General features: G+C 45.4%; 1 protein-coding gene and 1 pseudogene across 1 annotated transcript in view; one reads left to right on the top strand and one right to left on the bottom strand.

The window, feature by feature from the left end:
- Nucleotides 1-11,875, bottom strand: part of FAM124A (family with sequence similarity 124 member A) — a 104,031-nt gene extending 92,156 nt beyond the window's left edge. The window contains exons 1-2 of the mRNA XM_007193716.2: nt 11,733-11,875; nt 3,414-3,445 (exon numbers count right to left, since the gene is read on the bottom strand). Coding sequence (XP_007193778.2) covers nt 3,414-3,445; nt 11,733-11,797 — 97 coding nt within the window. The 5' untranslated portion in view covers nt 11,798-11,875. The remainder of the gene's footprint in view (nt 1-3,413; nt 3,446-11,732) is intronic.
- A 1,949-nt stretch (nt 11,876-13,824) lies between these two features.
- LOC114235485 (small nucleolar RNA U3) lies at nt 13,825-13,913 on the top strand (annotated as a pseudogene).
- The last annotated feature ends 332 nt before the right edge of the window (nt 13,914-14,245 follow it).

The following is a 14,245-nucleotide window of genomic DNA, read 5'->3' as shown; positions in this document are numbered from 1 at the left end:
TTGTTTTTCTTTTATTCTGTTTATAAAATTCCCCCTTTCTATTTAAATCGCTTAAGAATGCAAATTGTACACAGTGGCTTGATGATCTTCGAACCAGGTTGCTGGAAAAAACAACCTAAAATTCTGAGAGTATAAATTAAATTCAGCTTCCTAAGGAAGTATTAGGCTTTACTGAGATCTCCTGAGTGCTAAGAGTGGGTTTAGTTTTGCAGAAAACACAAAGAAAAAGCCTTTCTGCCCATCAATCTAAAAAATACAAACGGACAAGTCGCAATTAGAAAAAATTCATCCACATAAAACCAAAACATCCATTAAAGAAGCCCCCTCAGCCACTCCCCTGAATTGAAAGTGACGCGGGACACAGTCAACAGAAATGCGATTCTTTAACCCAAGAGGTCGAGGAGAAGCAGGAAGCCCAATGATCTCATGGCCCCCCCCTTCCACTTATTTGAGGGGAGGGGGGATAAAAAGCAGCAGCTGCCCCTCACCACAAGGTCTCTACCGCCACCGACTTATGGGCAGCTCACAATACAGAAGCTCAAATTGATTCTGAACAGCCCTTACTTCAGGGTTAATGCTACGGGCCACCAGAGAGGACGCCCATCCTCTGGACTCTTATTCTGGGACCAAGGAAAAAGATACAGTGTCCTTGATTCTTCACTGCTTTCCTCCCTCCCTTCTCCTCTCTTTTGAGAGGAGTTTCTAAGACAGTCACATCTGAGCATCCCAGAGCTCCTGGAGAGGTCCTTAGAGGTCATTCAGCCCAACTTCCTCATTCCAAAGAGGGGGAAACTGAGGCTCACAGAGGGTAAATGACTTGCCCGAGAGCACACACCTAATGTACGGTGGAACCAGGACTGGGGCCTAGGACACCTGAACCCCACACCACTGATCTGGTACTTTGTCTTAGGGATGACCTTTCTTCTTCTGCCATCAGGGGCAGGCAGCGTGAAGAAGCAGCCCCTGCATTCCAAGAAGAAAACCGGCAACTAAATAGAGTGGTGTTCTTGCAGGAAGCTCTGCTGACAATCCCGGTAACGACAGAAACCAACTGTGGACAGAGTCTAACCCCAGCTCTCCCCAAGGAAGCACTCGGGCCTCTGTGAACTCAGGAACAGACAGGTAAAGGGGCATCCGGTGAATGTGTGGGAAGAACCACTTACACACACAGAAAAGTCCATTTCCTAAAAGAGAATGGTAACCAATGCTCAAATCCCAATCAGGAGTCAGGAGTCATTCAGAAACAAGCCATTCAGTGGCGAGAGGCTGACAGATCGCAGGAGAATGACAATGAGGCGCGGGAGCTGCTTCCAGGACCAAAATGTGGGAACTGGGACCGCCTGGTCAGCCCTCTGGGCCCGTGGTCACACAGAAGGTGCTGGCACCAAGTTGGCTGTGACAGGGAGAGTGACCCTGGAACTGCACCATTCAGGAGAAATAGGAAACTTCTTTCTACTCAGGCCTCTGAGTGATTATCTGGCTTGTGGGGAAATGCTATTTTTAACATCTACTTGGAAAATACTTTTTATTATTGCAGCACTGTTGAACCTGTGTGTTAAAGGATAGATTTAAGACTCTAGATTTAATATTCTTTTTTTCTTTTCAGAAAGGGTCCACTCTGTTACCTTTAACTGAATGCATAAGGGGCCTTCTCCTGTGTATGGGTGCGGCCAGGATTGATGCTCCTGGCTGGCAGGAAAGGCAGTTCAGGCAACAGAGAGAGCAAAGACAGTCAGGGGCCCACCAGTATCCCCTCAGCTCTTCTTCCTGCCCAGAACAAGGATGTGATGGCTGTGGCAGAGGCAGCCATTCTGTAACTTTGAGGCAACCCTGAGGATGGAAGCCAAAATCTGAGGACTGTGTAGCACACCCGCACTGCCTCCTCTGGACTTTTTTTTTTTTTTTTCAATTAGAGGAAAACAAACCCTTATTTAAGTCATTTTTTCCTCTATTATTGGTAGTCAAATACATTTCCTAACTGAAATATGAAACGCACATACACCCTCACTCACCAAGAGGCCCCAACACTGAAGAATGAGGCAGGACTCGCCAAAAATTTAAAGAGAAAAGGAACAGCAATAAAAGGCTATTGATCCCAGTTGCACTAAGAGAAATTCCAACTCAGAGATCGCAATTAAAATAATGGAGAGAAAAACATCCCAAACCAAATTACCCATTTCGCTGACGAGAGAGGCGCTTTGTTGTGACCCAGAGGACTGCTTTGGGAGCTACAAATTGAGCAAAGGCTTCGGGCAAGTATTTTATAAAAATCATTCTTAAAGAAATGTAGCCTCTGGGCAAAACTGAAAATGGCAGCAGAGAGAGAGAGAGTTCAAGAGAGCATTCTCTGATTTTAGGAACGCAGAAGCATCAGGGAGGGAATGCAAATCACTGGAGCATTATTTTCATTATTACTAATGGTTCTTAATAACTAAGGGGCAATGCTGGGTCTCCAGTTGGCTGAAATGATCAGAAATTGCTCGCTGCAGTTATACTAACTAAATATAATTTGACACTAAATAACCATCCCAGATATACAGCTTTCCGCACAGTCTCTCATTGCAAAGGAAAAACTAAGCCATAACATCAATAAAGAGAATAATCCAATTAAGTGTCTTTCCATTTGGGAACTATTTAGAATTGAGAGCTTATCAGGAGAGTGAGATAGGCCAAAACAATTCAGTGTTTACCGACTCAAAAAATCAGGGCTTTTATTGTAAGAAAATTTTTTTGTTATTTTAAAATAAGTGTTTAGTCTGAATGGCTCTGTAGTGATCTTCATCATTGTAAAGTGTTCCTAGATATAACGCCTAATTTCCCATAAATAGATTTACTTGTAATTTAATATTCAATACAAGCACCTTTTTCTATGCTCAGAGTATGTATATAAACACATTTTTTTTTTTTTTTTTTTTTTTTTACCATATATATAAATCATCAGCTGTGGTATCTGCCTGAAGGTACAGAAATACACAGGAGGAAATCTGCCCAACAGAGGAACTGGGGCCACCTCATGACCCAATGAATGCACTCTGAGCTGTGAGCCCACGGACAGCAGGTATTTGATACATGTTTGTTGAATGAATGAGTTACCTCAGCTTCATCAGAGAAGGTATTTTCCAAGCATGCGGGTTAGTAAAGCCTGGGCTAGTTCTTCCAGGCTGAATTTCCACAGGGAAAGTAGTGGCACGTCTAGCCCTCAAATCAAGGTACAATCACATTCTCCAGGAAAAGCCTCCACTTCTCTCCACTCCCCAGAGAATCCTGTATCACACCCTTTGGCCAGGATACCTTCGGAGATTCTTTCTATTAAAGCAAGGGTTACATGGACGGCCTTCTCTACATACAGAGATGGGACTGACCCCCAGGGGGAGTCGGAAGACAAAGCTGAAGGACATTTAAGCCATACTTACTGCTGGTGGAGGACATGTGGCTGTAGTCAGACCTGAAACACAAAACCTTAGTATTAGTAGGATTAGACATTATTTTTCTCTGTCCAAGTGATCTCTTCAAAGTAGAATTTTAAACAGTCAGTGGTAAGTAGCATTTAACTGGTAGAGAAATGCCACAACTTAAAAACTGTCATGCTTCGGACTGTTTTGTGCAGAATCAAGTTATGTCTGGATTTGAAAGCACAACTTTAAAGGCATTCTAGAAATCCGGGGTCCTTCATATGGGCTCTGTGAATCTCCCAGATGGGAGACCAGATGGGTCCCAAACCATCTAAATTTACTGGCAAATTTTTGAATGGAAGCTTATTTTCCCGGGGAGAACGCTCACAGTTTTCAGTAGACTCTCAAAGGGGTTCATGACTCCCACAAAAGGTTAAACCACTGCAAAAGGTTAAACCCTTGAAATGTCAGCACCACCCCTCAGGGAAATGTTTCTTTGCTGATGTAAGCAGAGGCGAGGTGGACCCTGGTGAGTGAGAGGGTACCCTGGCTGGGAGGGCTTCCACATTCAAGGCCTGGCTGACCATCAGATAACACACAAGCACAATGATGGTTGATTTCAGTTCCATCTGGGAAGAAATCCTGCTAGATATTAGAGGAACAGGATGTGGGCTATGATCTGGAAAGGGAAAAGGCAGGGTTAGGGCCAGGGTGAAATAACCCATCAGTTTGTATGCTGAAAAATCAGCTGCTGGCACTCGGCCTCTGTGAGAATGGGAATGTGGCCAAGAACTTGTCTGCTTAATCTCTGCTAAGCTTCTGCTCTACTTGTGTGGCTCTTAAACCGTCCCTCTCTGGCAACGTACATGGTATAGAAGCTATTGGTTTCCTCCCCAGTGTCCCCAAGTCATTCTTGGCAGGAAATTAAGCTCTCAGGCATGCAGGAGTTTATTCTACCAAGGTGGTAGTTAGGGGACATAGTTATGCAAATAAAGTGGTTAATTATGTTTAATTTTATAGATATACACTCCTTTTATTTACTTAGTCTCATGCTGCCTTTCTTGAATCATCCAATTTTTACTCCATTGAGTTTCTTACCACATTAAAAAGATATATACAAAACTTTTTTTAAAAAGTCACAAAAAGCATGCCTCTCACTAATTCAAACCACCTACATCTCCCACACAAAATGATGCACTGACTTATTGGTAGAGGAACAAAATGGAAGAAAAACAGCATGTGATTTTCTCTTTTCAAATGAAATACTTTAGTTGTCACAGAGTCACTGAATTTCAAAACTGGAAAGAATAACAACTACTAACATTTGCATATCCCTTTATATACTACAAACTGCATCCACTGAGATCTCGTCCAAATTTTTATATCATTGATTAGGAAACTAAAGTGATAGTATCTGTAAGGAGACCAGGAGGTGAGGCTTGAACTAGGCAGGTAGAGCGGTGGTAAGGAAGGAGTTAGAAGGGAGAATGGATTGGATAGAGCCTGGAGACATGCTGGCTAAGGGAAAAGGGAGAGGAGAGGGTGGGAGAGAAAATGAGAGAGGAGAGTCAGGGATCCAGAACATTCTGAAATGCAGGATTTGTAACCCTAGTGTTGGTGCATTAAATTCTTTCTGGAACCAGGCAGGACATAAATAAACTTTCGGACAATACTTAGAAATGTAACTGTACAGATATGCAATGAATACTCAACCAACATCCACTGTGGTAGATGCAACAGCAGAACAATTCCATTATAATATGATCATCTTAAGATGGCCAGGCTTCAAAGAAATTGCATGACAATTCCAATAAAACATTCAGTAAGAATGTGCAATCGTATTGATTTTATTATTAAAATTCTGTCAGTATTTTCAGCTAGGATCTTCCAAATACTCTTGAGGCATATGGGTTTCGCATATGCATACGTTTTAAAGATCTGCATACAGATGGATACCTACATAGAATGAAATTTACATTTGAAACATATTCCAAGAATCTTAAAGTATTTTAAGGGGGTATTTTAGGGCAGGTGCTAGAATAACGGATGCCACTGCCATGAATCTCTCCATATTTCTCATGATGAAAGGCACCGCCCAGGTCAGGCCTGCCTGTCACTCTCGCCCTGCTCCAATTCCTTCCTCATACAGCAGCCAATCTTTGCAAGGCACAAATCTGATCATGTCCCTCTGTGGATGAAGTTCAAGCTCGACAGTGCACAACAGTACACCCCTCTTTCTATGACTGATGGCCTCTGCCCAGCTCTGTGGTCTCATCCATCACCCCAACTTCCACCCCTGTCCACCATCAAAACAGAAATCAAACAGAAAGAAAAGTCACCTAAAACTTCACATTACTCTCCAGCCTCTGGTCCTGGTGACGTAATTTGTACCCAGTTGCCATAACGATGGAGATACAATTTTAAACTGCTCTTTTCACTAAACTCCATCATAAAATGCTGCTACATAGTTTCTGTAACTATAATTTTAGAAAAAGTGATGCACTGTAATTTAGTAAACCATTTCCCTTTTGTTGGCTATATGATTGTTCCTGATTGTTCACTTTTGCAAAGCACATGGTGATGAGAAATTTATAAATACAGCTTGATATTTAATTTCCTTGGAAAAATTATCATGATGGGGAAAGGGGGTTGAGTCAAGGTATGAAGACTTTTATAGTTCTTAAAATACATTCCAAATAACCCCAAAAGGTTATTTACTAGAAATATGGCTGGTGAAAGACAAGCTGTAAAGCTTGAAAAAACTGTATGCATAAATAGGTTCAAACAATTTCAGATACTGACTATGGTTCTCTGGAGGGATGTGTACTCCCAGCTTTTTTAGGTAGAAGGAAGCAAGCTGTAGGGTACCTGTCTTGGGAATTTTGTTTATTGGTCTCACATCCTAAGAATTTATCCAGCTGCCTCTGAATAAGACACTCAGCTTTGCCAGAATGAAGCATGCAAGGTGAATCCACAAATTTTAGGACGAAAAATTTGTGGACACATGATACAGATGAGCAGAATAATACAAGGATTATATATATTCACATGCCTGACACATATAGTAAACACATTTTCAAACATGACATTTATTTAGTATCTGTGCCAATAATGAACAGAAAGTAAGGTGTGGTCCCTTGACTGTACTTTAATTATAATTATACGTATAGGGGTTAAATATAAAGGGGTCTGCACTCAAGATAGTTTACCACCGTCAGCAGCCTACTTACCAATTTTTATATTTATATAAAATGGATACCTTCCTAAATTCTCTTTTCCAGGGAAATCCTGGGATAAGAATTGACCTTGGTATTTCTGTAAAACATCAGCTCATTGCACCATGGACCTCATCTGTTAACTCCCAGTCCATTGAATTAGATGCCATGGTAATTTAGAGCTATCTAGCTCCACCTTGAACGCAAAGATAATAGAGTACCAATAGATCATCTTGTCTTCTATGCAAGATTTCCCCATCTAAAATTCTTTAAGCCTGTCCCCTTTAAAAATGGATTCTACCTATTCCTTTCTATCCACCTGTTTATAAACTCTAGACCTGAAAATTGTTTATCACTGAAATCACAGTGACGCATCAGTTGGAGGTCACCCAAAGATAAAGAGCATGGTATGACCCTATGTTTTCAGAAGCTCAGTGACAGCTGCCACAGACGTGGAGATCCATTAAGGCCAGGTCAAACTTCTGAATGAAAATAATCCATCAGCTATGGTTATATCTGAAAGACTGGCTTAGAGGCCAAATCTGGGAGACAGCACTAATGCAACACCCATTGGAAAACATTCATCTTAGCCTTCTGTTTGGGTTTACAAAACACTGCCTGTCCCTCTGTTAAGAGACTCTTGTTTCTTAAGACAGTTGACCATGGTCAATAGCCAACTTGCCAGTTTTTTCTAACAGAAAGTACACAGAAGCACAAGGCTTGTTTTCAAGTGGATCTGGAAAGTGGGAGTTTCAAAATGCCATCAATCGCCACAGAAGAATGCTAGTTTGCTTTTAGTCTTAGCCTGTATTGCTGGGGGTGTCAGACAGCAAAGGTAGCATTTCGAGCAAAAGAAAATGTCTGAGCAGAAAGCAAGAATTAATTACAGACCAAACAGCTCTTTGAAAGGCAACTTCACTAGGCAGGAGGCGTGCTGGAGACCCAAGCTGCAATCTAGGCCACTAACTAGTCATGCACCCTCTGAAGCTCCGTTTCCTCAGCTTCAAAATAAAAATAATTATCAGATTGAGGCATGTGCCGTACTCTTTCAGATGTTCTGAACGGTAATCAAATTGCTTAAGGCATTTAAAAGCATCAGAGCCTCTACTGTGATGAGTACAAAGAACATATGGTCTTGAGTACACCTGGAGATGTACATTTTTATCATATAAAACTCTAAGTTTACCATTTGGAGTGTGTTTCATAAGAAGTAATAATGTACTGAGGGTTTACTTATGCCAGGCACTGTTCTGTGGGCTTTAAGTGTATAGACTCATTTAATCCTCACAACCACCCTATGAGGTGAGTACTATTATTGTCATCCCCATCTTGCAAAGGAGAAAGCTGAGGGCAGAGAGAGGTTAAGTAACTGGCTCAAGGTTCCACAATTCCTAGGTGGAGGAGCCAGAATCTGAACCCCAGCAGGCTGGCTCTTTGGACTGTAGCTTTCAAAGAGATCAGCACAGTCTGTCTACTGGCAGCGGAATCCACGAAGGTTCTTGGAAGCACCTCTGATACGCTGCTGAAAGGATCAGTTATCAGCTCAAGCAACAGCCGCAGATTTCCCTTGCTCCTATGTTCTGTTCACACCAGCCTAGCAATAGTCCCTCTCCCCCAGACCTTGATGATCTCAACTACCCACTGTCTCTCTCTGCCTGCCCCCAGGTGGGTGAACACCGCTGCTGCGGGAAAATCAAGGGCAAGGTAGACTGGTACCTTCATATGTAATCACTCATCTTGACTGGGTTCTCACTCACCATCGCCCGGAACAACGGTGTCAAGTCTCCATTCTCCTGGGGGACGGGGGCTGCATTTGCACTGAATGGAAACCCCATCCTCCCTTCTCTCCCACTGGTTGCAACAGGGATGTCCCTCCTCTTTCCAAAGCCAATCTGTCCACATGACCTGAAGCCCATCTACCTGCACATTTTCAGAAAGCTGACATCACAGATATCCGTTTTTCTCCTACGTAGTTATCATTTCCCATTTACAGAGTCCATTCTATGAGCATTTATTGCCCAATTCATGCCTACGTTTAAGAAATCCTTCCCTCATCCCACTCTCCCCTCCAGCTACTGTCTCTCCTCACCCCTCCCTTTCCCAGACAAAGGGCTCCAGCCACCTCACGCAGACCCACCCGGCTTCTCCTCCACTACTCCTCTGCCTTCTTTTCATCATCTGCCTTTAAAAAGAAGGGAGATGATTTCCTCATCCTGATTTGTTTCTCAATAGCACAGCTGATCTCTTTCCTTTCTTCCCTTGGCTTCTAGGATATCACCTTCCTCTTTTTTTCATTCCATGCCTAGTTTTTCTCAGGCTCCTTTATCAGCTCATCCTCCTCTACCTGACATTTAAATGCTGTAGTTTTTCAAGGCTGGTCTTAAATAGTACCTGCTTCCCAGATTTGTTGAAGGATTAAATGAATTAATGAAATATGTAAGTCTTAGAATGGTACCGGCACATAGTAAATGCCAGGCTCGTGTCTGCTACGAACTTTAGTTGATTGAATCCACTCCTAGGGCTTCAACTGCCATTTTTAGGCTGACAGTTTCCAGCTGCAGTCCTCCTGTCTGACCTCCTCTTTAGGTAGATTACTTGACTGCTGACTCATCATCTTTACTTGGATGTCTCCCAATACTTCAAACGCAGCATGATGAAAATGAAACTTATACCCTGCCCAAACGTGGTTTGGAGGGGATCAGAGGCTAGTCTGAGAATCTGATGAAAAACAGTATCTTATAAAACTTCACAAAGCCCATCATTTTGCATGCAACTTAAAGCAATTCATGCACCCCAAATTAAGGCTCCCTGTCTGAGTGGATGTGTCACTTGAGCTGACTCTTGAAAGAAGAGTAGAGTTTCACCAGGCAGACAGGCGTGCCAGGTGGAGAAGGGCCTAGGGGCAAAGAGGGCAGCTTGACACAGGTGAGGAATTGGAAAAAACCCAGCTGATGTGGTTATATGCAGGGTGCAGGGACAAGCCTGCCAAGTGACAAGGCCAGAGAGAGAGGGGTGGGGACCCCATTAACACTGGGGCTTGTAGGCCATGCTAAACTCTTTGTGCATTATAGATGACAGAACCACTAAAAGTTTGCAAGGCAGAGAGACACGATCCGATTTGTGTTTTTAAAAATAATGATAACAAACACATACTGAGCAAGCTTTCTTCATGCTTTCTACACAATCTCGATAGGTAGCTGTATGAAAGCTGGAGAGGGTAAGAGGCGGCAAGCTCTGGAAAAGCAGGGAAACTGTGAACAGTTTTTTAATAAGTAATCTCAACTTTAAGGGATATATGAATATGCAGCAAATACAAGACTAATAAGCATTCACTGAAACTATTTCATTTAAATGCGTGCCACTTTACCTTTAGCTTAAGAATGCTACTGAGGCAATAAGAATTCTTCAAACAATTCTGTCCTGTTAATTTACACACTTGTGACAGAGACAGAGAGGTGTCAGCATGCTCAGCAAGCCCCTCCCAGGAGCCCTGACAGCTGTCATGCCGTTTGTTGGGATGCCGGGGTGATGACACTTCTGGGTCAGGGCTTTCTATTTCTCCGAGAGAGCCCCGGCATAAAAGATCTGTTTCAGGTGAGCTCTGCAAATTGAAAACCAATGGACCAGCCGGTGCTTTATCTAACCCAGCTGAAAATGACCTGGTTACTTTTGTTCTGTTTCTTCTACTCCTGTTCAGCTAACTGGGGCGGGGCGGGGGTAGTGGGGGAGCCAAAGATCTTCAGTTAAAGTTGATAAATGCCCCACATACAAAGCGTGGTAGAAAGCACAGGAGTTCAGTATTTGGAATCAGGTTACAACACTGGAGTGTAACAGGGTTCTGTAGCAAACCATCAATGATCACAAGGGCGGATAACAGGGAAAGCCCATTGCAGGGTAAATGTTTTGGGGCAGTTAAGTCCCGGATTTGGGCTCCAGTGGATAGAGGCTGTAAGGAAGGGCGGGGTTGGGCAGGCAGGGGGGGCTGCCTAGGGAGCCCTTCCCTGGGTCAGGTGTGACCCTAGGTCCATTCTGGGCCTGGACTCTCTTCTTGTCCTCACAGGGTTGCCAAATCCTTAGATCTATGTCTAAATCTCCCCAGCCTTCTTGGAATGAGGCTTTCTGTGTTCTGGGCAGCTCCAGCCCTCCCCCTGGGTTACTGCAGATAGGCAAAGACACCCTTTCCTTCTGGGTCGGTACCCGCATCCTGGATGTAGCGCTGACTCTGCACCGGGAAGTCCTCTAGAGATAGGGGCTGGGCGGAAGCGTTTACAATGACGTTCGTCTCCTAAACGACATTCAGTCTTTTGTCCCACTCAGGAAAACAGTGTTGTTCGGAGAGGAGATTAGTCTCCAAAGGTTTGGACTTATTGTTTGAGTCCGCTGAAGAGGACATTTTTAAAAATAAGCAAGGCTAAATCATAGCACCATCTTCATCCCACCTGTGCCCAAGGAAAGCGGCTCCAGCTGGGACAGGTGCCCTCAGAAGTGAGGAAGTTCGGCGGGGCAGTGGAGGAGTTGGGGAGGGCGTCTTGGCAAGCACAATAAAGCCATAAAATGAAAAACGCCATCCTCTTAGAAGACTTCTGAAAGACTTTTAGGTCTCACGTGTCCTACCCTCTTTACCTTTTCTCCCCATCCCCAGACCCCCATCCTGGACTCCAGGGGGTTCCGGAGCTACAATAAGAAAGTCCTCGCGGAAGGTGGAAACAAGTGCAACAGCATCCCTTGTCTCTCTAACGGTGATACAGGGGGACACTGCATTTGCCCGGCACTCCGCATCAGCTCAGTGATGACGGAGGGCAAGAGGAGCTGGGGTGGTGGGGCTGCGTGGGGTTACCCTGAACCTTGAGTCCTTCCACTTTTCTGCCCTCCAGGGTGGGGCCCGCCCTGACCCGGGGCAGCCACGGACCCCGCCGCTCTGCTCAGGGCCGGCCCAGCAGAGAGCGGGCTCGCCACAGCCCCTCCGGTTTCCCCAGGGGACCCGGCAGGAGAAGCAGTCCCCGCAGCCGCGTCCCACCGAAGCGACTCCGGCGCGGGGTCCAGGAAGGTCCCGGGCCGGGAGGAGCCGCCGCGCAACTCGGAGAGTGGCCCCCGCCCACTGCCCGACCCGGTCCGCGCGGCTCACCCTCCGGTCTCTGCGCCCGAGTCCACGCAGTCATCCTCCTCGCCGCTACCCGCCTTGGGGTCCATGGCGCGTTCCCCGCCGCGCTCCGCTCGCGGGCGCCGGCGTGACCCGGGACGCGCTCCCTCCGAGCCGCCGAACGCAGCCCGGACCAGCCCGAGCTGCCTGGGCTCCCTCTGAGCGTCTCACGGCCCGGGCTCCGGCAAACAACTCAGGCGCCACCCCGCGCCGCGCCCTCTCCTGGCCGCGCCCAGCCAGGCCCCCGGGGCTGCTCCCGCCCCGCCCCTCGCCGCTCGGCCGTGCGAGCGTGTGCGCGTGCGAGAGGGTGCGTGCACGGAGCGCGTGTGCGTGCGGGGGTGTGCACGTGAGCCAGGGTAGGTGCGTACGCAAGAGGGCGTGTGCACGCGGTGTGAGCGCGCGCGGGGGGATGTGTGCAGAGTATGTGCGCGCGCAAGAAAGTGTGTGCATGTGCGCGAGGGTAGGTGCGCGCGCAAGAGGGTGTGTGCTCCGGCTGTGAGTCTGTGCGCGAGCTCGCGTGAGCCCGCGTGTTGCGCGCCTATGAGTGGTGTGAATGCATGAGTGGGCGAGGTCTGTGTGGCCGTGCGCACTTGTCTTTGTGGTTTGCTGTGGGTAGGTATGTATCTGTAGGTGCACGCTTCTGGGTGTCTGCTGACCGCGTGTTCCCGTCTGTGCTTTGTGACCGCGTGTGATGTGTGAGTGAGCCGTGCCTCTCCCCTGGGCCCACAGTCCCGGAATTCAGAATCCTAGGGATTGCCCGGAGGTTCCTCAGCCCCAGCGTCGCGAGTCCCACCGAGAAACCCCCGACCGCACGGTGAAAGCAAGGAGGAATCAGTTCTACTTCTGGACCAGTTAGAACATCTAGGTGTTTTCGTACAGTTCCCTCAGAATTGCCAACACTGAATTCATTATCACCTTTCTTAGCACAGGTCTGAGTGGCTTCCCACCACCAACTTGCCAGTTTACAATTGGTGTCATGCATTCTTTTGCTAGTTTAAAAAAAAAAAAAAGCCTTTAAAAATAACTTAAAGACCATTGCAGGCACCTGCATTCAGGGGTTGTTGTTGTAAGGGGATAATGGATGTTTGTAAAGTACCCGCTCAGCACCTGGGGTGAGTTAATGATCACTATTGGAGGGCCTCACCTCCTCTTAGTAGGGTGAGGCTGGATGGAACTTGGGGGCGGGGAGGATCAAAACAATTTGGATTTAATTCTGACAGCCCTGTCCAAGCCATTGGAAGGCACTCATTTCTTCTTTCTTCTGTTTTAAAGCAAGTTATTTAACCTCTTTGAGCCTTTATTTACTTATCTGTAAGATGGGACTATTGATATCTACCCTATAGCCTGTTGTGAATTTAATGAGATCATACATAAAAATACGTAGCATTGGTCCTGATACGTGCTAAGCACTAGTACCAGGCAGCTATCATTACTTTTAAAGCATGAGCTAGCTACATTCCCAGTCTCAATTTGCAAAGCAGTGACAAGTGGTATCACTGAAGGGGAATCCATTGTCTTTCCTCTCTCCCTCTCCCCTCCCTTCTGTTCTTCCTTCCTACTTACCTAAATGTCACTCCTTTTGATTCTTATCTTAATTAAATTACATAAAAGAGAAATCCAACTAAACAAAAGAAGAATAGACATGCAATCTCATCATCAAGAAAAAACACAGGTAAATATGCCAACCCCAAATCTTAACTGAATTGTCCTTACTGAGCATAAAATTCCTTGCACACAAAACAGAAATGGATATATTATACTCAACTTGTGCTCATTAGCTGAAGGAAAGGAGCATGCCAGTTCAAAGGAGACTCCCCCCGCTTCCCACTCCATGTACCGATTCCTAAAAGAAAATTCTCAGATGAGGCAAAAGGAATGTTGTGAGAGATTTACAGCACAACGTCATTAATGACCATCTTAAATTTATCCATGCAGTTGATAACTAAATACCAGACAGGAGGCTGAATTCTGGATATACAAATGAGGGAAAACAGCAACAGATATGATGCCTGACCTCACTGAGCTTATAATCAGGAGAGGGAGACTTATTAAACAAGTATATATTAAAACATATATGAAGACTATACTTTCAGGGATCATTTCTATAGTTCGTTACTAGAGAAGTTTCTCTGAACGTTAGAGCACCAAAAAAAAAAAAAAAAAAATATATATATATATATATAAAACATCAGTGGAGATGAATGCTATGAAGAAAAGAACAGTGTGCCCTGAGAGAGAATGTAATTCAAGTTGGAATGTCAGGGAACGCTCTCTTGGGAAGGCATATTTAGCCCTCTTCTGCCTCAGGGCCTTTGCACTTGCCGTTTCTTCTCCCTGGAATAATTTCTCCCATATTTTCTGCAAGGCTCCTGCCACATGTCTTTCAGGAGTCTGTTCAAATGGCCCCTCATCAGAGAGCCCTTCCCAACTAAACCTACATCACAGTATCCCTTACCCTGCTCTGCTCTTTCTTATAACTCTGCAAGCACGTAACATAT

This window comes from Balaenoptera acutorostrata, chromosome 18 (genome assembly GCF_949987535.1).
Source record: "Balaenoptera acutorostrata chromosome 18, mBalAcu1.1, whole genome shotgun sequence".
Classification (NCBI taxonomy): domain Eukaryota; kingdom Metazoa; phylum Chordata; class Mammalia; order Artiodactyla; family Balaenopteridae; genus Balaenoptera; species Balaenoptera acutorostrata.
This window is presented reverse-complemented; position numbering and strand designations above follow the sequence as displayed.